Below are 26,946 nucleotides of genomic sequence, written 5' to 3' on the forward strand. Positions count from 1 at the left end.
GTGGTGGAGATGGACGCTTCGGATGTGGGTGTGGGAGCTGTCTTGTCCCAACGCTCATCGGCTGACAACAAGCTCCACCCCTGCGCCTACTTCTCCCACCGCCTTTCGCCCACGGAGCGTAATTACGACATTGGCGACCGGGAGTTGTTGGCCATCAAGCTGGCGCTGGAGGAGTGGAGGCACTGGCTAGAGGGGGCGAATCTGCCGTTCCTGGTGTGGACGGATCACAAAAACCTAGAGTACATCAGGTCGGCTAAGCGCCTTAACCCTCGACAAGCCCGCTGGTCCCTGTTTTTCTCCTGATTCCACTTCACCCTGTCTTACCGCCCGGGAGCCAAGAACCGTAAGCCAGACGCTCTTTCCCGTCATTTCACCCCTGCAGATGAGACCCAGGAGCCCAGCACCATCCTGCCCGCCCGATGTATCGTCGGGGCGGCGCATTGGGACATCGAGACCACCGTGCGCACCGCTCTCCGGACCGAACCGGGTCCTAGCTCCTGTCCCCCTAACTGTCTTTTTGTTCCCCAGTCTGTTCGTTCTCAGGTCCTGCAGTGGGGGCACTCCTCGAGACTCGCCTGCCATCCCGGTGCTCATCGCACCACGGCATTCATCAGTCAACGATTCTGGTGGCCCACCATGGCTAAAGACATCCGGGACTTCGTAGCCGCCTGCTCGGTCTGTGCCCAGAGTAAGACCTCCACCCGACCACCCGCCGGCCTGCTGCAACCCCTGCCTGTACCCAGACGACCCTGGTCTCACATCGCCCTCGACTTCGTTACCGGTTTGCCCCTGTCTGACGGTAACACCACCATCCTCACAGTCGTCGACCGTTTTTCCAAGGCTGTTCACCTTATTCCGCTGCCCAAACTACCCTCCGCCAAGGAGACGGCCCAGCTAATGGCGAACCATGTGTTCCGTTTACACGGTCTGCCCACCGACGTCGTGTCTGACCGGGGCCCCCAGTTTACTTCTCATTTTTGGAGGGCGTTTTGCAGGCTACTGGGCGCCACTGTCAGCCTGTCGTCCGGCTTCCACCCCCAGTCTAACGGCCAGATCGAGCGGGCGAATCAACAAATGGAGACGGTGCTGCGATGTCTGACATCCCAGGAGCCTACGGCGTGGAGCCAACACCTTTCTTGGGTGGAATACGCCATAAACTCCCTACCCTCTGCATCCACGGGTCTGTCCCCCTTTCAGTGCTGTGTTGGCTACCAGCCGCCCCTGTTCCCGGCCCAGGAGGAGGAGGTCGGCGTACCCTCGGCGGCGGCGCTGATACGACGCTGCCGCCGTACCTGGAGACGTGCTCGGCTCGCGCTGCTCCGTTCCACAGCCCGGATTAAGCAGTTTGCTGATCGTCACCGCTCCAAAGCCCCTCGCTATCGCCAGGGCCAACGAGTGTGGCTCTCCACACGGGACCTTCCCTTGAAGGTGGACTCCCGAAAGCTGGCTCCTCGTTTTATCGGCCCCTTCCCTATCGCCAAGGTTATTGGTCCTGCAGCGGTCCGGCTCAGGCTCCCGCTCTCCCTCCGTCGCGTCCATCCCACGTTCCACGTCTCCAAGATCAAGCCCGTCGTCCGCAGTCCTCTCTGCCCTGCTCCCCGGGCTCCGCCGCCACCTCGCCTGATCGACGGAGCGGAGGCGTACACTGTGCGCCGTCTGCTTAAGGTTCGGCGCCAGGGACGTGGATTCCAATACCTGGTGGACTGGGAGGGCTACGGCCCCGAAGAGAGATGTTGGGTCCCCGCCAGAGACATCCTGGACCCTGCCCTCATCCGGAACTTCCACCGCCGGCACCCTGGTTCACCTGCTGTTACGCCTGGTGGCGTTCGTAGGGGGGGGGGGGGGGGTACTGTCAGTGCTCCCGCCTCCTAGCCCTGCGCTTTTGGTTTTTTTTTCCTTTTTCCCTTGTGTTTCTGCCCGGCCCTTCTCTCCGCCCTGTCTCCGCCTGATTACCTGCGCACCTGCATCTCATCCCCTCGTCGGTCTGTCCCTTTATATGCCCTGCTCGCTGTGCAGTCTTTGCTAGTTCGTCACAGTGTTTTTCGCCTGTTTCGTCCCCGTGTTATCTTTGTTCGCTGTTTTTTGTGATTTCGACCTGCCTGTTTTTGACTCCGTTTTTTGCCTGCCGCTTTGCTTTGTTCGCCTGATCGTGCCCTCCCGTTTTCCGACCCTGCCCGTTCTGACTTTCCCGTTTTTGGATTTGCCCTCGGACTGCCTCTCTGGATTTGACCCTGCCTGTGTACTGGTTTTTGATTCTGCCGTGTGTTTCTCTGCCCTCGCGTTTTTTGGGTCTGCGACTGAGTCCTAGCCTGTGCTGCCTGACAGGAAACTGTAGACAAAAAACCCCAAATCTCTTCTCCCTCTGCCCTTTCCTTTCACTCCTATGAGAAAACCTGTTGCAAAGACCATAGACCAGTGTTCCCTACTGGCTTTCATGAACAGGAAGTGATGACCCAGAGCGTGGGGAACACCATGAAAGCCCACTGCTAGAGCTTGCCTCCCCAGCACTGATGACTCACTCTACTCAGCTTCTCATCCAGGATCAGACATGCCAGATTTTCTCTTGACTTTTTTTCTCATCAATTGTGGTGCTGACATTACTTCACACATCTGGAGTTTTACCTCACAGGCTGTTGGCCAGGCATTTCCACATCACTGCTTGTGTGTTTGAGTGCGTTATCAGGAAAGAAAATATATAATAGGTATTGAAATAATAAACAGGAATGATCTTACTTTAGTGTCAGTTCATTTTAATGTCAGTGTACATTTTCTGCAGCTTTGACTACTGTTCTTATACAACATGTGGCAAAACAGGAAAAATCTTAGATCTTAGATTTAACATGTTTTCACTGATTTTGTCTGAATTCAAAGATGAATCCAACACTCAAAACAGTCTTTAAAAGAGAATCAATTCATTTAACATAACAGAACATAACATATATAAGAATATATATATTTTTACTTAGCAAATGATCTTAATTTCAGCATTTCACAAAGCTTTTTTTTTTTTTTCCATATTATCAGATTATACAACTGGATATTTACTGAAGCTACTTACTCAGGGGTATAAAAGCAGTGTCCCATTTGCGATTTAAACTTGAAACATTCTAGTTATAATATCAGTTCCCTGACCCGTACATGGCACTGCTGCCAAGTAAGACTAACAGTTTCTCAAGTGGAGCCAAAACATTTTTACAAGGTAAAACTTTCGCTTGTCTTGTCATATATAATAAAATACATAAACTGTGAAGGGCACGCTTAATGTTTCATACTCATTCTTTCCCATCTTTATAAAGCAGCACCATACACATTTATTACAAAACCACCCTCATGAAAACATTGTTAATACTGGATGACAGCTGTCTCAACCTCTGCCACACACCATAATAACACACAGGTATCATGAATTATTACTAAATTCACCTGGATGCATAAATGGAGAGATGATACGGAAATGAATCGCATCAGAGCAAATACTGTACGTGAGGCAACAATTACCTACAGCAATAGGCCATAAACATCTCACTGTCAACCACATCTATCTGACCAAAAATGCCACACACCATAACCACTAACAATAAGAAAATCCACTGAAATGCATAGAAAGATTACTATCACTATTAGTGCTGAACATAAAGGAAACAATGTGTTGACATGACTACCAAAAAAGCAGACTGAAGAAAGGATCTGCCTGAAACGTCAAGGTGTGCACACCTCTTACTTCATTTCATTCATTTTCACTATTAGTGCTGCGCATCAAAATTATTAAGTACAGAAATAATATACTTTATGACATTCACATTCACTGACCGTCGCCACTGCCACACAAAAATACATCGTAGCATCAATTATCACAAAATTCACATGCCTTGTGTAGACACGACAGTTTCTTAAGAGGCCTTCATAACAGAGAGAGGAAGTAAAAAAAATTTCAAAACAAAAGCAAATTGCAGAGTTACCAAACGTGTCAAGCACAACGAAGAAGTTGAAGTCGAAGCAGAAAGGGAGATGCAGGTTAGCAGCCAATTAGCTAGCATGACTGAAACTGGCGGAACAGCCAGCAAACTATTAATATATTTCTTTGTTGTGCTTTACACGTTTGGTAAAACCAAACATGGTTAAGTCAATTTTCTTTTGTTTTGACATTTTTTTTACTTCCTCTCTCTGTTATTAATAATTTAGCATCTAAAACTTGGTATTGGGGAAGGTGATTCACGTCAGCTTGTCACTGGATTTGTTTTCAACTGCTAGCTAGTAGCTTGTGGGAACAAACAACAGTAAACGTATGTGCAAGCGTGATCCTGCTACCACCAGAGAGTAGCTGCTGAGCAGAAACAGTGCCCCTTGCAGTGTGGCTGAAAATTACCCCCAATGAGACAGCAATTTATCACACCAGTTTTAGAATTAATGAATACGAGGAAAGAATTAAATGGCCCCTAAAACTTTGATTTCAAATGGAACTAGGGATGCCCTGGCCAGAACTAAGGGGGCTGGGCCATCCCGGCTCTCAGCATAATTCAAACCCTGCAAAAAGTGTGCTTTGATCTAAAATACATGTAAGGTTTTCTGGCATTCATTAACACAATATCCATTATTTTAGTGGCAAAAAAGGATGAGATGAAAAGATGAACAAGATATCCATCACTGAGTTACTGTCCATTTTTACTAAAACACAGTGAATTGTTCAGCTTTAGATTTAGACTGGATACTGAGTTAAGGACAGGTCTATCCATGCATCAGGTGTTAGCAACAGGATCCAAAACAATCCAGCACCAGCCTGTGCAGCAGACTTTGACTGCGAGGGCCAGACTGCCCCCCAATGGTTGTCACATGCAGGAGCATGCTCCAGACACTGATGCACCATCGCTAGGTTTCCCAGACACTGGGGCCGCTGTCACGGTCATGCAGCAGAGAGCACTGCTCTAATACATTAAGGACAAGGCACCAGCCCAGCATGACCAGAGAGCCTGACCCTACAATTTGACCTCGCAATCTGCAGCTCAGGCTGTGGGGATAGGGGGCAGGGCTCTGAAGGTCATACCTTTTCCAACTTTAAACCCCTGTCATATGGTTGATACAAGACCACAAATATCCTCAGAGCAATCTAGAAATGCAATCTTCCACAGGAAACAAGCCACTCCCCCAACCACCATGACTGCTGTATAAAATACAACATTAGCTGCAGTATTATGACCACTTGACATCATCCTCTTTGCCAAATGCAGTGTTAAGACACAGTAACATTAGTAATAGCAACTACATCTCACTTTGAACAGTTGTGTACTCTGTGACTTTTCCAAATGGTTATGTCATAAGGAGAAATTCTCAGGCAGGGAAAATGTCATCCCAACTCAAATCCGCCATTTCACCAGAACACCGAAACAAGACGGATAACTACTGCAAAGCTTTCCAACGGCACCTCTGTAAATAACACAGGCAACATAAGATATGATAAATGCTACTTGGCTACTTGGCTCCTACTGTACAATTCTTTTGGGTGGATGGGGGCCTCAGCTCGGCAGAGAGCCCAGAATGGTCACAACATGTCCCTGTCACAATATGGAGATGCATTTCTTTCACTGATTCCAGCTGGCTTCATCCCTCTAAATACTAATCTAAATACTGAACAAATTTGACTTCTACAGCAGAGGAATGGAGTTCAACATTCTAGAATCTTGAGCTTTTGATTTTAACACCAGCACTGTAAATGTTAACCAAGCCGCATTACCATGTACACAAATTGTCATATTGTGGGTTTCAAACTATATATTTTCATTCTTTATGATGTTAAACAGTGAAAATGGAGTACGGATTTGTATTTGTCCTCTTCTTAAAGCCCAACCATGGCATTTTTCTGGTGTTGCTCTCCTTCTTCTGATTCCATCCCCATCAGAGCAGGGTGAGGCCAAACTTCACTTTTTAGCAGCAATCTGCAGAGGAGGGGTGTGAAAGAGTAAGGGAGGGTTACAAAGAAAAAAGAGAGAAATAGAAAGGGAGAGATGGGGGAGAGGAGGACAGTTCCACAAGCTCCACTTCTGAGAATATAAAGGCTAAGGTCATGGAATTGTGCCACCTTTGCTACAATGACCAGAGAACCAGTGTGTCATACAAACAGACAATGGGAGTGACTCATAATTCTGCGTATCATATGAAGGATACTTTGCTTTAATACCAGGCAGTGTAACAGCCCAGGACTGTAGTTAACATTCTTCCACAGTGCTTATGAGTGCTTATGTAATGTACAGGGAGTGATACTTAAGACTGGGCGAAGACTTATTTTCTGCTTGCGAGCTGAAGAAACTTCAGCAGCCAAAAGGCTGAACCCTAAAATATGCAAGTCCATGCAAGACATGGTTCAGCCTGGTAATCTTTCACAGAAGCAAGGCTGGAAACCATGGGCAGGGGAATCAGTGTGGGGGTGGAGGCACTACAGGTCCTGGGACTGCACCCTTTTCCTGTGACCCAGGAGAGCTTGTACTGGGCAAAATGTGGCAGGCCCAGATAGAGGCACATCAAAAGCACCCATGGTGGGCCACTTGCTTTCATTAGACAGGAATACCCTGTCTAAATAACTTCGCAGCTGCCCCACCATCAGGATGTTTGCTTTCATATCTCGAAGGGATATCAGCCCTCCTCCTCTTGATTTTGAACCCATGTTGCTTTTAAAGAATTTCACAATGTCATTCAATACCTGCAAAATTGCCGGACTGGTCTCAAAATATATCTGTGCTAAAGGGAAAAAAACAAAATATAACAAAAAATAACACTCCCAAATGTTCAGTTGATATTGGAACCCTATCTAAAATATTATTGTGAGAGCAGTAACTGTGTTGATGAAAACCTCTCTGTGTGATTACTTACTGAAATCTCCACTGGCTCACAGCAAGCTGAGCAAAGCAGTAGTGAAAGTCCTGCAGATGCAGCCTCCTCCAACCTTGGGTATCAAACATGAAGCAGGCATTTGGATTTGTGCCCTGGTGCCCACGGGTCTCAGAAACGTCTTTTTGATCTTGAGAGTGTCTAGGGTGTCTACTTAATCCCAGGTGAGAAGAATGGATGGATGGAGGGATGAGAAGAGTTTCATTTCATACTTGACTTCTTATAGGAGCCAAGTTTTGTCTATGATTTCTATGGATGTCAGTTCACCTTCTACAACTTCAAGTAGACGGTTACACAAAACATGCAAAGTAATTTAATAACCTGATGATATGCATATTTTCTAAAATTATATAATTTAACTTATTCCTAAACCATGGTTGCGCAATGGTGCCATAGAGATTTTGGTCTTTCATGATAATCCCATGATCCCCTAGGGATTTTGGAACAATCTCAAAATATTAGCAATTAGTCATTTCTGCCAGTAGGTGTTGCTTGTGAGCAAGGACAAGCAGTGAGGGGTTGAAAAGGGATCGCAATCACACAGCCAGAAAACAAGCAGCTCCTCAAGTCCATTCTCAGAAAATGTAATTAGAAGGAAGCAATGATCTCCCGCACCAATAAAGTTTGCCTTCCCTGTCTTGTAGGATTTCTTATGGCCTGTCAGAGGTGACCGATGTCTTCCTCTTGCCGCCAAGAGGAAGTTTCACACTGTCCTCCTTCCCAGGACAGGAAACGGTCACTCCCTGTACTTCCTGCCTTTTCAGAGGCCCATAAATACTGAGCTTTCAGTATAAGTCTGTCTTATCTGACCAACAATATCGGCCTTCATAGAAAAACATCTCATTCCATGATGCGTACCTTATAGGACAGAAAACTGGAAAACGAGAAAATTCTGTGATTTAAACATACAAAACCCCCTATCTAATGTATGAGTATATTGAGTATATTGAGACACACAAACACATACATTCTGGTAATTTCTAGATTTCAAATGTATTGCTTCTTTGGTAGAAATGTATTCCTGTTTCATCACAATACATGCCTAACCACTAATTGTCATTGCCTCAGTTTGTTGGGTGAATATGTGAATGGCAGTGAAGCAGTGTTTCCACAGCAATTTATCTTGTAATGAAGTTTTGAAAAACCCAACTGGTGCTCTGAATCTGCATCTAACAAATGCCAGACATGCACAGATATAGAACAGCTCATTACTGGAATTCTCAAATTTAATTTCCTGGCATTCTTTGCAATGCTGTGGATTACAGAGCAGCAGTGCCTTTTACACATTCATAAAAGCCTATATGCCATGTGGTTAACGCTGCTTACAGCTTTGGTCAACATTGTTGTTCGTTCCTCCCACCCTTATCCGCAGTCCATCTTTGAGGAAAACCACAGGGGTCAAGACCTTGAGGTCCAGCTATGTCACAATCCCCTCCCTGCTTCTAAGCATCAACAACACTACCGAGAGGATCCCCTAGTCACAAGGGAGACCTGAAATGTGTTAAATTACAGTACATAGATGTAATATTCAAAGCAAAGCAAACACTAAATACACTGTAATATATTGAGAAATAGGTTCTTCAGCCCAAGAATATATCACAAATACATTTAACACATATTAATTCAAAACACAAATATACTACAATATACCAAAATGGTATTCAATTACATATTTTCAACACACTGATCAACATTAAAATATATTCTACATGTATAATTTTTTGTACGGGGTCAGTCTAACCCTTTGCAAGAGCATCTGGCAGGTCCAACTTTGCTGTAGACATTTGTGCCAGGAAAATAATGCTATAGAACGCACTGCATCTGGTATGCATCAACATTCTGCTCATTCCATTCACAAGTATTTGTGACATTTCTGCAGATGTCAAAAACTGTAGTTTTGTAGATACCGTTTTGGAGACCTTTCTATCACTGAATTACCTCTATGTCTTATTTTCACTGATTCCAGATAATATTTCTGAACACTCTTCAGGGAGTGACATGCTAGAATGAGGACCCACTGTCTGCCTGTGTGGATGTGCTTTCCTGCAGCTGCATCTCTCCTCCCCCATGCAGGCCAGTTTTCAGAGCTGGCACAGTTATGGTGGACATCTTTTGTCTGTTGTGTGCTGGACTGTGACTAGTCACTTCTTTCCCACAGAAGAGGACAGACGACTGACACCAATACCTATTCCACCTATATCCCCCCATCTCCACCTACATCTCTCTCTCCTACCCCTTAATAAACTCATGTTGACTGACAAAAAATTTTGAAATACTGAAAACAGATTTGTTTTGTTAAGGAAATGCATCTCTTTATACTGTAGAAAATATAACTGTGTCATACTTCTGATGACAGTGCCGGGTGGGTGAAAGCTTTGTTAAGGTTAAGCTGCTAAAAGGGGTTTTGGTCTTGAGAGGAGCCCTTCCAGAACGGGGCGTGTGAAGGGTGTTAGTCAGGCCTCTCTATAAAAAGGGTTTTCTTTGTGTAACTGCACTCAGAGGAGCTGCGTCAGAGCATGTCCTGGCACTGCACAGAGCCACACAAAGCCACACAAACACGAACGCACGCGCAAACACACACACACATATTGCACACACACACACATGCACGCACGCGCAAACACACACACACATATTACACACACACACACATGCACGCACGCGCAAACACACACACACACACACACACACACATATCTTTGGGGCTGAGCTGATTTGTCAGGCATGGCCTTGCTCTTCTGTTACAGCCTTTCCTATGAGTGAGGGAAACGTAGGATCTGGATGGTACCCACCTTCAGCCTGAGTCACACAGTTACCTTAATGAGGAGCTGGAAGACAACACTCATACCAAATCACTGCCGTCAGATAATGGGAGAAAATGCATTACAAATGCAGTAAAATCTAAAAGGTAAGTGTTGAGTTTACTGTATATTTTTGTACGAATTTCCCTGATGGTACAGACTCCACCAACCTGTGTGGTTCTCTGTGGCAGGTACACCCCCCCAGGGATACCTTAGAACAGAATTCCCCAGTAATGTTAGGGCTGACTACACCATACCTCCATCCACAACAACCACGGGCTGCAATTAGCATTAATGTGAGGAATCAGGCCTACCATCACCCACATAGACAGAAGGCCTGAGGATGAATGTGATTATGCTGCCAGCAAAACACAGGGAACAAGACCTTCTCAGCAAAAGAATGGAAATATTTTTCTTCCTGACAAAAGCAGATGCAAGGGCGGGTGCACGACCCCTTGCATGCTTTACAGCAGGGCCACATTTAGTAGTATGCCCTACTGCACAAAACCTCCATAATTCACTCCATGGAGGAGCCTTTAGTTTTGACTGCAGCCACTGCAGAAAGTGCATGTCATACTGAAATGGATTTGGTTCAGCCTCAGAGTCACCCCACATTATATGACACTACTAGGGAAAGAATTTCAGCAGGTACTGCAATTTCTTTCAGCTAACATCAGATCAAATACACCCAATGCAACTACGAAATTCTCACTGCAAGCTATCTGTTTTTTCCTGCCTTTCCCAAGGATGTGCCATCACCTTTTGGCATTGCCATCATCCACAGGGGAGATGTCATAGGCAACGCCAAAAACACGATTGGCTGAGATTTGTTTCCGGTGGCCTGTGACAGCTCTGCACCGTTCTACCTCTGTATGCTGTGGGCTTTAACCCTTACGGTGCCAGCCTTATTCTTAGAGGAGAGCAGCCATAGTTTAGACACTAGGGTCACACAACAATCCTTTCCAGGACATGGTCTTCAATCCTTCTCACAGCTCAGCAACTGAAAGTAATGAAAGCCTATGTGTAATTCTCAGTTTAGGAATGGTTTGGTGTCCTGTTTGGGTAGAGTGACAGAGGTTCTTAATGACCGCAGTCACATGACCCTGCTGTAATATCCATGGAGTGACATGACCCAGGTCCACATCATGGCTTTACTTACACAGAGCAAAGCTTTGGATGGATGTTAAAGATATGAATCTTGAGGTTAGTGTGAAAGGCTTTATCTGGATTCAAGGCCAATGTTGGAAAAATGGAGCAGAGACTCACCATCCCTGCGGAGGAAACACCTCCACAGGCAAATACACATGCAGAGGATGAGGATGGCTGCTATGGTCGTCACAGAGATGAGAATGATGAGGGCTTTTCCAACTGCAACGCAAGCACACACAGGACACATTGTCAATAACAGACACCACAGCCTATCAACAAGCACACACTAACACAAAGGGACAACACGCTGTCAATGAAAGAGACATAACACGTAATACACAAATAGACAGTACACCAGAAATAAGAGACGCAGCAAACTATGAAGAAATACACAACCTGGAAACACAAAGGACACTGTCAAAAAGACAGACACAACACCCATAAACAAGGACCCATCAACACAGACAACTCACTATCAGTAAGAGAGGCCCACAATATCTTAAAAAATAAATAAATAAAGTACACACAAACACACAACACACTGTCAATGAGAGTCACAGCACCATATAAACAAATGTAACATACCATTGTTAGATATTTAAGAAAAACACATTAATGAAAAATCCATTCTGAATCCGGTTGGAGACATACTGTCTGGTGAAGGAGGGCTTTTGCTCCACCAGGGAAAATGAACAGCAGAATATGGTGCAACAGTTGGTTTCTCTAAGGGTCTAAGGGGTATAACGATGATGCACAATATAGAAGGATAGTTTTTAAAACACTATGCTTAAAAAAAAAACGTACTTGAAATCTTTCAAACATGGTGAGGGAAAGCTATTTCAGAGGTCACAAATCCATTACGTCAGAATAATATACTGCTGAGGGTGTGTGATACACTTACAGTATATTCATAAACTGCTATTAATTATAACAGTTACCAGAGACAGACCTAGAACAACAGCAAGTGGGGGTATCCTTGTTAAGACTATTTGTTTAACATTCCAGCTTCTTGTTTGTGATTTTCAGGAAAACATACATTATGTTTATGTCTTTTCACATACCTCAAACCATAATTGTGTCTGACTAAAATCAAAGGGCCAGGAAAATCAACACGTTTTGTATAATAGTTTTCTTACTTCACTTTACAGAACATAACATGGTCAGGGAATTCTCAGAAAATCTCTTTCATGAAAGGCATCATTTCAGCAAGGAAACAGAGCTAAAACGTTACAGACGTTCTTGAAAATTGTTTCAAAATACATTCAATGGCCTTTCTAATTATCTGAAGCAGTGACCATCTGGCCTTTGACCCCCTTAATAGGTAGACTCCTCAGTCTTATTGTGCACTTAAAATCCACAGTGATTACTGAAATCATCTGAAGCACCATGATTGTGCTGCTGAAGCACTGTGCAGCAAAACAATGAGGCCCATGCTATTTGCAGAGAACCTTATGTGCTTTTAATGCACAAACATTATCTTTTGATCTTTTTGGCTTTACAGACTAAAATTTCCAAAACATTATTCCCAGTACGAGAGCCATGAGCCAGGAATAACAGTGTCTCTGCAGTACTGCTGTGCTTCATGTGGTCTCACAGAAGCACTACATAAAAAGGTTTACTTTTAAAAATACAATAATATCCTCTCCACGAGAAAGCCAATATCCAAGCTGAATCCTAAAAAGGTATGTCTGCTTCAGTAAAAATGGAATATATAGGAAATGTGCAAAAGTCACATAGATGCTGCCAGAACACATTCATTTATACTCATAGTTTTGCTTGCCATTCTGAAAATATTGAACACAGTTATAATATCCAATTGTAACACTTGTAATACTGTAATACTCAGGTTTTTATACTATTCCTATTAGACTCATCATGGCATGAGATTAGTGCATGTACAGTGGCCCTGAAATTCATTTTTGCCTCTTTAACAAGCAGGGGAGGAGATAAAACTACCAATAAAAGGATAGACTTGGAAAAAAAAAAATAACTTCAAAAAGGCAAACAGACTGAAAGTTAGTGATGGAATCTCAGAAAAGCTTCTAGCCCTGGCTAGTCTATGCATGTTTACTTTAATGGGATGTGTTGCTGGGATCAGAGGGACTCCAGTCAAAGATGTCAGCTTTCCCTCTACAGATGCCACTTGAAAGGCTGACATCCCACACCACAGAGAGCAGCTGGTGAGGACAGGCACATCTGCTGCTGAGTAAAAGCAGGACATTGGACTGAAGTGCTGTTGGGGTGCATCCCACTACAGAAATGTTGTAACAAGAACCTTATTGGAACTCCTCAGACAGAAACCTCTGAATGACATGCCTTTGAAGACTGACTTTTTCTTCTCATTTTTCAGATGGAGCCCCCCCCTTCAGAAAGGAATGCTGCCTGTATGAACGTGGATTTATCCCATGGCTCTGGACTAAATAACCTACTGTGGCCCTTCAATTCAATAAATCCACTGTATCATCATAAAGGAAAACACTATTAAAAAAAAAAAAGCAAAAAACGAGCTCAGTCACCAAGACACACAAGCCAAGTACAGGCTAAGCCCTACCACATGGGTTTGAAATTGCCTACATCATCTTCCAGGAGGCACAGGAGCGGGCACAGCACTGGAGCAAACTCGCTTTGTTTTGGGGATGGGGGCAGGTATGTCGGCCAGGGTTTCCTCATCCCACTGCATTCAGATGATGTCAGCGGAGTAGCACCTATCCTCTAAATAGTGCCCGCTCTCACTGTGCTGCACAGGGTGCAAAAAACCCAAAATATGTGTGTGTGTGTACGTATACATCATTGCTTACATTACATGAATGGTTGCTGACACTCTCTATGGATGCCCACCATACTGCAATCTGTCAGACTAGTTTTATACTTTTCAACAATCACCATGGAGGAAGATGCCTATGATGGCTATGACTGACATGACTGACCCACTGAGCGTGTTCCCCTCCAACCCACAGCATATGCCTTCAAAGAGTTGTTGCACCTTTCATAAGAGCTATGGATGGGAGTTGCTATTAGGGAGTGCCTTGGGAACAGCCACTGGTGTAGTAGTAGGAGTTACACAACCATGCCAACAGGGAATTTGGCAGGGAACTTTAACTTGAGTTAAGTCTTTAACTTTAATTCTACAGTGATGAATACTACGGTTAAACACAGCTAGTTAGCTAACATGCACTTAGCTAGGTAAATTGGTCAATTTTATGCTGATGGCTATGACTGTATTTCAAGGATGTTAACCAAACGAAGAGTTAATTCCAAAGTACAATACATGCATTAGCATTATTTTTGATGACTTGCCATCTATTAAAATCGACATTATTTATGACTGATCTTATATTTTTCAATCTGATGATGACGATTCTTGGTTTTAATTAAGGGGCATGTGACCACAGGCTAGAGCTAATTTGGTGACAGCCTTTTACAGAGACTGCCCATAATGTGCATCTATCAGGACACAAACCGGGACACACCATTTCAAACTGCCATTACTACAGCAGAAAGGTTTGTTCTGAATGACAAAAGAAGTTATTTTTTCAGACAAACACCTCCTTTTAGAAGTACAAACAACAGCATTAAATGCCCTCTTTGCCTGATGACCTCTAGTCTCATTAGGCACAGAACAGGCAGATTTTCACATCTACATAATTTGTTATGCTCCACCTATTATCATTTTTATTGCTATCAATTCATTCTTCCATTTTTGCTGATGTTACCAGTGTTCTTGTTCTTTTAACCTTTGATTCCACAGACCCCCAAGAAAATTAGCCATCACTAATTTCTTCTGAGTAAAAGTGAATGATAAATGAGTAGACCCCCATACATTGATGTTTGATAAAGCAGCTGGAGCCACACAGGAAGCAGAGAGAACTGTACTCACTCTTGGTGTTCATAGACACAGACATGGGGGAATCCAGTCCGCGGTGGTAGACTAGGCACTTGACGGACGTGTCCTCGATCAGATCGGCCTGAATGGACAGGGTGCTGACGACCAGTGTGGTCCCATCCCCCTGCTGGAAGGAAGAGGACACAGGCGGGCCTAGTGTTCGGTTGTCTCCCTCCACATTCCAGATGATCTCAGCCGCCGGCCGGGCCAGTGCGGTGCAGTTGGCCTCAATCACCCCCAGCGACGTGGTCTTGTAGGTCACCTCAGGTTTGGGCAGAACTGAGAGGGGAGAAGAGGAGAGCAGTCAGCATGAACACTGGAACACAAAAATTGACTTTCAGACATATCTTTTTACAGAATGCATTCAGAGTATAGAGCACACAGTGCCACTTCCTCAAGCTTCATCTTTTTCCTTCATTTAATTCATGTTACATGTATGTAAGCTATGAACAGGGATCAGGGTCACAGTAAATTATGCATCTCAGATGAAATCTCTCAGACGCAGAAATTTCATGACATATTAATTTAATATATTTTTGTCAAAGTTCTGGCACTTTTGGAATAGATTACTGTAACTGTAACTGTAGTGTTGTGAACATAATTGTGCCCAAAACTACACATGCTCAAACAGGTACACTAAGAAAGTAAAATCTTTTTGTAACAGCGGTTTTATTTAGTTTACTGGGAGGACATGTTTTCTCTGCAAAGTGCACCTACACAACAACAGTCACACACTTCAGTCCTACTGTGCAAACACTGCATTCATTGTTCTACAACCAAGGTTGGGAGGGTTACTTTTAATATATATTCCACTACAGATTACAGAATACTTGTCCTAAAACAGGGGTCTCCAACACGTCGCTCGCAAGCTACCGGTAGCTCGCTGCCTTTTTTTGAGTAGCCATAAACACGTAGCAATGTTTTCTATGTTTTCTATGACTTTGATGTGAATTTAAGATGTTTTGATATATTATGTGAGCTTGACACATTAAAATTTGAAACATATGGATACAGAAGATACATTTGACATGCTATTGATGTGAATTTAAAAGGTTTCTGATTTAAAATGTGAGCTTTGGATATTGACATTTGATACATGTATATACAAAAAGTAGCTTAATTTAGCTGGTTAATTTGAGTGTTTTGATACATTATGTGAATAAGTGTGAGTAATATAAGACATGAGTAGCTCTCGGCCACTTGATGCCTAATTTTTTCAAAGTAGCTCTCAGATGAAAAAAGGTTGGCGATCCCTGCCCTAAAATGTAATTTGTAACATATTCTGTTAGATTACTCAAGGTAAGTAACATAATCTAAATACTTTGGATTACTTTCTGAACACTGTGTTTTTAATTTTTAAAAGTATGTAAGTAAAAGTGTGAATGTGGCATATACTAGTTGGGTGATTCTCACAAACTATGTCCAAGTGATGTCAAAATTTAAATAGCTAAACTTAAGTGATTTTTTTACTGCAATACATAAAATACAGTCTATATGTTTTAATTATGATATCATTTCACATGAAAAAAAAAAAAACATTTAAAGCATTTTATGAAAGTTTTATAAGGATGTACACCAGTATAATTCTCATTACCAATATGTTTTATGATGAAGGAAAAAGACTAATTAAAAGGTCTATTTTACAGAACTTTTTACATTTTTTTACATTTTACATACATTCTTTTTACAAACAGGTACATGAAATGACCACAACAGTACATTAAATGTAGTTTTCAGATTATTTTAACATACTTTATAAATAAAATTTCTCTCATTACCGAAATACAGAAGCCATTCAAAGTTCTTAACGGTTTTTTAAAGAATGTTTGTCCGACTAAGGTTCTGAACAGTTATTTTTAGAATGTTCACTTAGCATTGTTGTGGCTAACATTTTGGCACCCCCATGATAATCTATGGGCATTTCATCAAAGTTTCTTCAGAACTGTAAATGTTAATTCAAAAACTGTACATTACGCGAAAACATGAGTTAGAAAAGGCATGAACCATCCTAAATACATTGTGAGTGAGAAAGGAGTATCTTAACAATTTAATGTATAATATGCGTAGTGTAAAATTGTTGGAGTAATCACAGTTTTGAACATGTGAAATGTCACTTGTTTTGTCACTGTATCTACTCGTTAGCTAGTTAGCTTTAATACTATACCTTCTAGCCTACTAGCTAGCTGAATAGCTAATCCAGTGCAGCCAGACTATGTAAGATAGCTAGCAACCAATATTAGTTTAAATAATGAAAAAGAGAACTTACTTCAAGATGCTTCTTCAGGTTAGAGGTTGACTCTTTTGAAGCAGTTAGTAGTTTGATTGCTGGCAAACACAGCTTGCATTGTACTGTTATGTTGCAACCTTTGCCAAATTTGAAAGTAAAATGGTCCTGGTATTTCCATGACATAAACGCGTTGCGCTGGTTGCTTTCTGTCTAACTCTCCATTCTACTGTCTTGTGAGTCAGGCAGGCTGCGTGCTTTTTTCTTCTTTTTTTTGTGAGGGGCATATGGGAGATACACCCGAGAGTTGCCTATCATTGGATAGATTTTCCAACTGAATAAACATTAAATAAAAAAAATAAATGAAATTAAATGAAAAACATCCAATGTAATCCCTTCAGTAATCTAAATATTCTTAAAATGTAACTGTAATTTAATCACCATCAATTTAAATGGTAACTGTAACGGAATACAGTTTCTCATATTTTGTATTTGAAATACGTAACAACGTTACATTATTCCGCTACTCCCCAACCCTGTCTACAACTCACCCAAAACCCTACTGTGGGAATCCTGACCAGACAGAGGTGTGAGCACATCACTCTTGTCCTGGCTGCACTACATTGGCTCCCTGTAAAATATCAAGTTGATAAAATATCGGGTTGATTCTCATCTATAAGGCACTGCATGGACTAGCTCCATCCTACATAGTGGACCTACACACCACATAGTGGACCTATACACCATGTTGTGCGCTTCTCACCATTGCCACCATCTCGAAGAAATCAACAGGTGGTCAATTTCCTTTAGGGACCAGGTATAGTCTCCCAGCCTGTGTTGGATAGTCAAACAGGGTCTCAACCTTTAAGCCCAGACTCAAAACTCATCTCCATCTGGTCTATCTTTCTCCTATCTCCTCCCTTTCCCCTATCCCTCTACCCCCACCCACCCCTTCCACACCATCTGTGTCTTTGGTTTTTAATTTTGATCCACTGTACATATTGTTTTAAATTGTGTCATTCATATGTGTACATATGAACATATTCTTTCTGTGAGGTATCAATACACTGCTGTTACATGCACCTTACAATGAAGTAAACTGGAAAGGTGGAGAAAAATGGAGGTGAGAGTCTGTTTTTAATTTTCTGGGTACTGGAGGATGTGACTTGGAGGATAGAGATGAGAATAGAGATGAGAAGCTGCTGGAAAGGGGGAATGTGGATTCAGATATCTGGAATGTTGGAGGTCCTTGCCTGCTTGGACTTCACACCAGAAAACTCAGAAGATATGTTTGAAGATCAAAGCCGTCATGTTTTGCTCCAAAGAGAGTCTGAAATATCCAAACCCAGAGAGCTCAGATGGGCTAAACTGAGACTGAGAAATTTAGTCAGTTAAGAGGGCCTAATGCTGAATACTGTGGTCTCCAAACAGCAGATAGCAAGCCCTGCCTGTGAATTGCTCTACATGAGGAGCAATCACATGGTCTCTCTCTGTCAGACAGAGGGGATAAAGACCCCATATCACCCTAGATTGATACGATGACGTGCCCCTGTCTCAAACGACAAGCTACAGAAAAAAAAAAATTAAATGGGGGGGCGGCTTGGGAGGCAGGACGGGGGGTGGGGGGTGGTGGAAGAGCCAGGCCCTGTCATTCCCTCAGCTCCAACAGCACCAACAGTCCCGCCTCAGACCTGCAGTGTGTAATCTGCAGAGAGAGAGAGGAGGCAGAAGCTTCTTTTTCGGGACTGGTATGGGGAGGGCTGGTGACTGCACTGCAGACAAACATGCTGCTGTTTGGCTAAGATTACAGCAGGCAGAGACACAGAGGAAGGCTGTGTGATGAGAACAGTGATGGAGTCATGCTTGAATTAATCACCTCTCCCTCCACAAACTCCTCTTTCATGCCTTACTCCTGTCATGAGTGAACGACAAAAAGACGAATGTGGGTCAGTATGGCTTTCAGTGAGTGTTGGGTGATTTGACCTGAGGCAGCATATGTACAGTGGCTGTCGGGCCAAAGGTGACCGAGCGGTAAGACCTTAAAATGAACTGAGGTGAATGGGAGGATGGGGGGATGAGTGAACAACAAAAAGACGAGTGCGGGTCAGTATAGGTTTCAGTGAGTGTTGGGTGGCATGACTTGAGCCAGCATATGAGGTACTATGACCGTAGGCCAAAAAGTGACCGAGCGGTAAGACTTTGAAAAATGAATTGAAGTCAATGGGAGGATGGAGGGATGAGTGAATGACAAAAAGACGAGTGCGGGTCAGTATGGCTTTCAATGAGTGTTGATGGTGATTTGATCTGAGGCAACATGTGAGGTATGGTGGCTATGGGGTGAGAAGTGACTGAGTGGGAAGGCCATGAAGTGTGAGGGGGGTGATTTTGAAAATGAATGGGAGTCTATAGGAAAAAATGGGTTGAAAAAACGACAAAAACCAGAGAACGAGTGTGGGTACGGCTTAGCTGTATACGAGCAACCCGATCGGGGTCAGACCGGAAGTTGATTTGGGCTCGATATCTCGAAAACTGTGGGAGGAGAAGCGGGACAAAATTTGGTGGAATAAGAAGAAGAAGAAGAAGAAGAAAAAGAATAAAACCATCAGATAACAATAGTGTGCTTGCAAATAGTGTGCTTCCCTTATTATAATAAAAATAATAATAATAAGGGACACAAGAATAGTAGTGTACTTGCCCTTTGGGAAACCACACTAAAAAGAAAACTTACATTACTATTATTATTTTTTATATTGAAAGGTTGATACATTACTTTAGAGTCAGCCTGTTACTGGTAACTCCTGTAGCACTCCAGCTGCCTTTTTTTGTTTCACCCAAAAGTATTTCATTGTTTTGAATGGGGTCACATATAAGCCTTAATATAAGCACATGCTTGCGTACTGATGCACGTGCCATGCACGCTTGTACCATAGACTGTGAGGCAGGCCACCGCGCTCCTGCTGCCCTCTGGGTAGGAGTGGAACTCGCAGGTATAGCAGCCCTCATCCTCAGTTGTCACGGGTTTGATGGACAGGCGTGTCTCGCCCAGGGTGTGGCTCAGTGTCATGTGGTCCCGGAAGGGCTCGTGGACCACGGGCTGTGTCCGCTTGGAGAAAGAAGCCACGTCACTGGTGTCACCTTGCTCTGCCGTCTTCCTCCACAGCACCTGGTGGACCCTCTGAGGCAGGCCATACCTGCAGGACAGGGTGGCTGCCTTTCCACTCACCGCCGTCTTGTTCCCCTCCAGAGTCACCGTTGCTAGAGACAACATACAGATACTAAAATTGGCTTCTACATAGTACTTATTTGCCAAAACACACAAATCCAAGTGGACTCATATGCATTTAAACATATACAGTATTACTGAAGCAGTTCTGGTACCTTGCTAAAGAGTACAACAGCAGTTCCCCAGGCATGGAATTGAATCTGCAACCTTTGAATTACAAACTCCTTATCCACACTAGCAGACTCACTGATGTGCAGCAGCTCCAGTGTGAATTTGGACCAAAACCACAAGATTGTCTCTCATTCTGGCTTCCCCCTAGAACCACACCACTGGCAGTGGTTAAACGCAGCCCATTCACCCTATCTGGAATGAGCTGAGGAATTGCTGCAGTTTTCCACGCAAAGTCCCACAAAAACAAAACCATAAATAAAAGATGAGAGAAGGATCCTTTGTGACCTAGAGCACCCACCTACCCCCACTTCCATTGCTGCTACATTTTGAATATCACAGAAACAATATGCTCTGCTCCTACAGCTTTCAGGGATAAATTGAAAGATTGATGCATTCATTCCAGGGATTTCAGCTACTCTCCAGGACAATTCAGGGATGCTGATCAGATGCTGTAAGACTGTATTTTTAAGCCACACAGAGAAAGTGGTTGGCAGACTGTTAATACTATGCATTCAGCCAAAACAAAATAGAACCCGAAATCAAATCAAGCACTCCCAAAAGTGGCTTTTATATGTAACTACCCATGTCCATCTTCCTTTGAAAGTACTATTTGCGGCGCATTGCCTGTAGTCATCCAACATTCACTGTCCCACTGCGCCTGTTTTCATTTTTCCAATTGGCAGCTCCAGGACACCGTAGGACTCACCAGTGACGGACAGGCAGACCTGGCGCTCCTGCTGCCCAGTGGGGTACACATCGAACATACACCTGTAGCAGCCCTCATCCCGCAGCTGCACCCGCTTGATGGCGATGGCGCTGTGGTCATGGAGGGAGCGCACCAGTTCTACGCGGGGGTCAATGATGCTTGCCGGCTGATCGGCCAAATATGTCAAGAGGGTCTGGTTCTGCCAGTCCACCCACCGGACCTGCTTCAGTGTCTCCCCCGGGCCCACGGTCACATTGCAGTCTATTGTGAATGGGTTGTCCACCAAGGCCTGGACATGTGTAAGGGTGGTGACCTCACCTGGGGGCACAGCCATCAAGACACAGAACATTCACAAACTGCTTTCTGCTTCCTGTCATCTCATGTACCCTCAAGCAAAAGTGACAATCCCATCATCACCAAGCTTTTAAAGTTGTTCTGCCCAGGCTGCTTGTAGCTGTTCCCAGCTGTGAGAAGGTGTTTATCTTTATGTGTGAGGCCTCACTTCTGTTGCCTGTTGTGAAAAGACCATAGGCTGCAGGACCTGCAGGTGCTGAATAGAGCACTGAGTTGAATCAACCAAAATCACTGATTGATGCATTCCTCTTGGAGGGAAGCGTGTTTGTGAAAACATAGCATTGGTTTAGCGCTACAGCGATAAAGGTACCTTGTATTCTGGACACCACCACTAGGGACACACAGAGCTGCAGACATGGTGGCAGAGCGGCACCAAACATCTTAATCTGCAGAGGAGAACACAGTCTCACACTGCCCTGCCAATGAGCTGGGCAACACCTCACCTCTCACTCCGGCTAATAACTCATACTAGCTGAATGCAGGATTAGAACAGAATAGACAAAACAGAAAGAATATTTTACCATTACGATTTACCATTATCATTAGCTATTATTGTCTTACTTTTCAAAAGTTTGATATCAATCAAAAAAGTGCTTTCACACCAGTCTGAACTTAGTCATCTTAGGCATCTTTCCCCTTGTCATCCACTCAACCCCAGGTCTATAGATCCACACTTACCTCTCATTCACAGCGAAGGCTGTGCTGTCATGGGCTTGGTATCACTCTAGCCTCATCTTATTCACACTGATTCCTGTGGACCACAGTGGACTCAGAGCGGCTTGAGACGCAGCCAGCAGTTCAACACTTCTGCCCAGTTTGGTATGCACGGACTTCAGGTGGAGGTCAGTTGATCATGGAAAACACAACAGTGCCGAGTGGATTTGGAGGATGTTTCTCAGCATAACATACAGACTGGCATGAAGTGCACACAGTTACACTTTCAACCTGCCCCGACGACAGGGAAGACATCACATGGAAATAATAAGGGTTGCTTTGATGTCTAGACTTCACCACGTCTGGCTTTAAAATACCTGCAGCGTCCTGTGTGTGCACAACCTGCAGTGGCGGCTGGTGAGCTGGAAACAGGGGAGGCTGAAACATTACCTTTAAATCTATCATTACTTTCAACCTGTTCCCCTTTATCCTCCTTGATTAACAATAAAAGAAATAATTCACAGAATAATTGACACCAGTTGCGTAAATGGAGTAAATGAATATGCTCGCAAAACAGCGCAGATTGTCTGTAGTTTGTGTGCTTGCGAAAGCTACAAAAAGGGTACACAAAGGGCTTTATGGGAGTTTCATTAGGGGTTTAATAGTGCTTAACATCTGCATTCAAACACACAGACTGACTGTTATAGGCAAAATAAAACTTTCTCCCCTTTTCCACAGCTAGACGTTTATAGTAAAGCTGTGATGTTTGTTCTGTTGTGCTTACACTGAATATTTTCAATTCCATTGCTACTGTATTTTGATAACGTGGAACAATGCGTTGTACATTTTGCAACAGTAATACATGTGTATTGTCTCACACAATAGCCTGAGCAGGACGACAAGGTTTGTATTGTGCTTTTCATAAATAATTACTTCACAATGGGCAACATGTTGCAGACTTTCTACAGAAGTGGAAAAAAACAGCAATACTGGGAATAAGCATTTTCATTCCACAGGAACAGAATATGAGGATATGCTGTAATTCACAGGTGAAGCATTCACGTTCCCATGGGCAGCAGTAGGGCTGAGAAGACATTGGTTCAACCTGAAAAGTTACCTAAAAAGATGTTGCCAGCAAACACCCCAGAAAATGAAGATCTCACTTTGACTTTTACACCCAATGCTGGTTATTCCACAGAAGTGGATATTGCTCTGGCTTCTTCATGTGACAGCATAGGTGTCTGAGGGTTACATCAATCAGTGCTCTAAATGGCCACTTTAAACCCCCTGCATTTCTCTGTATGAAGCTGTTCCATGGAGATTAATTTGGCTCTTTTACAATGAGCAGCTCATTCCAATAATTAACATATTGCATAAACATGGGTCAAAAAATACTGCAATCACTTGAAATCAGAATCTTTCTCAACAGTGTATTTTAATTTTAGTCATCCAATGTGTCATCCTGGACAAACCTGAAACAGGTTTAGCATAACTATGCACCTTGCACGTGAGAGATTAGAGAGAGATGCTAACTCTTCAAAGACTATTCTTACAATAGAGGTTATCTGCAGTTAAAAGGATGATTTTTGGTATACAGAATAACTCCTTTCAGTTTGTGGAGGAAAACCAAGTCGGGTGCTTGGACCAGCTCTCCAAGTTCATATAAGTGAATCGGTAAATCACAATCCCGTCATACTGTCATTCTCTTTGACAATTCAGTACATTCTCACAATACAAGTAAGATATTAGATCACATCACTAAACCTCTTTGAGAACACACTTTTGCTATACTTAATGTAAATAATAATATAAATATTTTTTTAAATACTCACATCTTCAGCTCACTCCCGATAACAACGTTCCAAACTACACTGCGCCGCCCCCACCTCTTTAAAAAAGTTTAGACACAAATGGATTTTTCGCATCAACTTTATAAAAATCAACTGGTTTTGCTGTTCGTCAGAACGACCCAGAAGTAATTTGAAGAAAGACGGGCTGTTTAGAAGTTCCAATTAAATTCATACGCTTCAAAGACAATTGGCTCTGTTGGACCTACGAGGACTTAAAACTGCGACGCCAAGTGCCGGAGCCACCTCGCCAACATGTAACACCGACAATCATGAGAAACACTCCATCACCACAACGAGTGGAATTTAAAGGGGCAAACGGAAAGGACCTTTTGAGACAACACCCACTACGCTTTTTGAACGGGTCAAAAAGAGGCAAATGAAGATAAATGAATCAAAGAGACCTCAAAAGTGACATCTCCATCCTTACATAACGGAGACTACGACTCTCACAAACTCTCTTTCAAGGTATGCATCGCTGGTACAGCTGGTGCACCGCTGTGTCCTCACCGCATTCTGCATGCCCAGTTCGCCAACATGTTGATTTGAGCAAGTTCTTTTACCATTCCCCGGCATTCTAAGTACGAAACCGTGGACACCCAAAGCATTGTATTTGCAAGATTTGAGGCGACAGGCTTCATTATCCAGTTTAAATGCGCTTTATTCACATGTGCTACAGCATTTTATTTCATTTCTACACAAGGCACAAATCTCTTTAAATATGAAGCTCCGCAATGTGCTACATAAAGACGCTGCCTTCATATGTATGTGTGGGCATTTACCATGGCATGTCTTGGAACACATTAATCATTGCTTTCTGAATGGAGAACGAGTAAAAACGATATAGGCTAAGTCAAAATCTTTTCAGAGGCACAATGTTACATAAAAAATTAAAAGTTGCGCAAAAGGCACTAACATCAGTCAACGGAAAGGCCTTTTACATGTAGGCTATTGTTTTAAATTTCAAATAATTAGTCCTACATTAATTTTATTAGCCTAATAACTAAGTCCCTTAAACCAAATGTAATGGCTGACAGACTCAGTATCCTGCACATCACACTTTCATTAATATTATTTCGTTAAGTAAAATACAAGCACAACAAACAGGTGGTAGCTACTTTTCAAACCGGCAACAACAAAATTTCTTTACCTTTGTGGGTAGTTTGTTAACCACATACGCAGAGCGAAAGTAGACGTGCTTGTATGAATATCAATGCCATGTTTCTGACTTCGCATATAACAAACCCCTTCAGGAAAGTTACGCCCCTTTCTGATAACGCGAAGGCAGATTTTCTGTTTTAAAACAAGTGACAACAATAGTACGGAAGACAATAATAGAGCTGGCTACTCACCTGAAATATTGAAACTTTTGGATTTGCAATTTTTAAAACAATAGCACGCAAACCTTAATCTTTACCAAATAGTTTTAATTTAAGTTTAATACTTTGCTTTAGCCACATCGGTGGCTAATGTGGTAACCTAATACAAACTGCAATCGCCATAGGATAGGCCTATGTCCCGTAAATGTAGAAAAATACAGCAATAAAAACAAATGGTCACTTTTCCCTACACGGACATATGCGAGTGATAGGCTTACAGTGAGCTGAGCATGTGCTGGCCGAAAATAATTGGCCTCTCCCTGTCCTTCCTTTTCTCGTTGAAGGCTGCTCTCTAGTGGTGCTCTTGCTTTTGACATAAATACACAGCATTTATGTTGTTTTTTGTATCAACAAACACCTTTTTTTTTATTAAGGGTAACATGTAGATTATATGATGTTGTGGTTTTAGACAACATACAATAAAGATATCCCGGCTCTGAAAGTGCATATGATTTCCTATGGCCTTTTTATTATTTGTAAAGCAATTAATCATCAAACAAAATTTTCAAAAAAAAAAAAAAAATTCTTCAGTTTCTTCAGCCATTCTACTGTGGATTTGGCTGTATGTCTGTGTCATTGCCATGCTGAAAGGTGAAATTCTTCCTTACCTTCAACTTTTTTTCCAGAGCTCTATCCTCAGCTGAATTAGTGAGGGACTGTGTTTGTAGGCTGACGGGCTGTGTTGGCTTGGAATTTATGTTGTTTGGAATTAAAGCCAAAAAGTTCTAACCTAGGGCTTATCAGACTGCAAGACCTTTTTCCACATGGCAACAGGAGAGTATCCAGAGTATGTTTTTGCATACAACCCCTGGCAAAAATTATGGAATCACCACACTTAGAAGATGTTCACCCAGCTTTTTTACTTCGTAACAAATAAACAAATCACAGATATGACACAAAACAAATTTTGTTGAATAGCTGAACATTCTGGCTTCATGAAACATACCTCAAACAAATTAAATTAAATTATTTTAATTAATGGCATACATTTTTCCAAATGAAGTAGAGGAAAAAAATTATGGAATTACATTGTAATTTGCATTTCTAAAACAAATACCGGCACAAGTATGAAAATGCAAATTAGTCTGCAGCTACAAGAGAGTGCTTGCAGATCTTAACGAGCTGTTGAACTTGACTAATTGAAAGGAAACATGGCCCCAACAAGAGAGTTGTCAATTGAAACCATGCAAAGGATTATAAAACTCCTTCAAGAAGGAAATCCAGCACGGAGTGTGGCAAAAGATGTTGGTTGTTCCCAGTCAGCTGTGTCTAAAATTTGGTGCAAGTATAAACAAAATGGGAAGTTTATAAAAGGAAAACATACAGGTAGACCATGGAAGACGTCAAATTGTCAGGATAGAAACTCAAAGCAATATGCCTTTAAAATAGAAAATGCACAACAAAACAAATGAAAAACAAATGGGCAGAAACAGGAGTGAATGTTTGTGACAGAATTGTAAGAAATCGACTGAATGAAATGGGATTTACATACAGAAAAGCCAAACAAAAACCAGCACCTAAACAGAAGAAAGCAAGATCACAGTGGGCTAAAAACAAGCAATCATGGAGTGTGGATGATTGGATGAAAGTGATATTCAGTGATGAATCACAAATCACAAATCTGGTGCCGTCCTAATGAAACATAAAAATGACTGCCTGAAGAAAACAATCAAATT

At 42.7% G+C, this 26,946-nt stretch overlaps 1 protein-coding gene across 1 annotated transcript; it reads right to left on the bottom strand.

Moving 5' to 3' along the window:
• Window positions 1-3,063: 3,063 nt before the first annotated feature.
• LOC118789391 (OX-2 membrane glycoprotein-like) lies at window positions 3,064-25,091 on the bottom strand. The gene is made up of 8 exons (XM_036545792.1): window positions 25,042-25,091; window positions 22,069-22,220; window positions 21,701-21,776; window positions 21,037-21,354; window positions 19,862-20,191; window positions 14,707-14,991; window positions 10,947-11,048; window positions 3,064-5,930 (listed from the first exon to the last, which is right to left on the bottom strand). The coding sequence occupies exons 3-8, from the start codon at window positions 21,768-21,770 to the stop codon at window positions 5,920-5,922; spliced, it is 1,116 nt and encodes a 371-aa protein (XP_036401685.1). The 5' UTR covers window positions 21,771-21,776; window positions 22,069-22,220; window positions 25,042-25,091; the 3' UTR covers window positions 3,064-5,919.
• Between the last annotated feature and the right edge of the window lie 1,855 nt (window positions 25,092-26,946).

The sequence above is a fragment of the Megalops cyprinoides genome, chromosome 14 (genome assembly GCF_013368585.1).
Source record: "Megalops cyprinoides isolate fMegCyp1 chromosome 14, fMegCyp1.pri, whole genome shotgun sequence".
Lineage (NCBI taxonomy): Eukaryota > Metazoa > Chordata > Actinopteri > Elopiformes > Megalopidae > Megalops > Megalops cyprinoides.

What these genes read in the sequence shown, in the direction of transcription:
- LOC118789391 (XM_036545792.1), bottom strand. Translation starts at nt 21,770, where the DNA reads ATGTTTGGTGCCGCTCTGCCACCATGTCTGCAGCTCTGTGTGTCCCTA. An exon ending in GGCCTGCCTCACAGTCTATG is followed by an intron (nt 14,992 to 19,861) that starts GTACAAGCGTGC and finishes CTCCCCTCTCAG; the next exon opens with TTCTGCCCAAACCTGAGGTG. An exon ending in TGTGTCTATGAACACCAAGA is followed by an intron (nt 11,049 to 14,706) that starts GTGAGTACAGTT and finishes CTTGCGTTGCAG; the next exon opens with TTGGAAAAGCCCTCATCATT.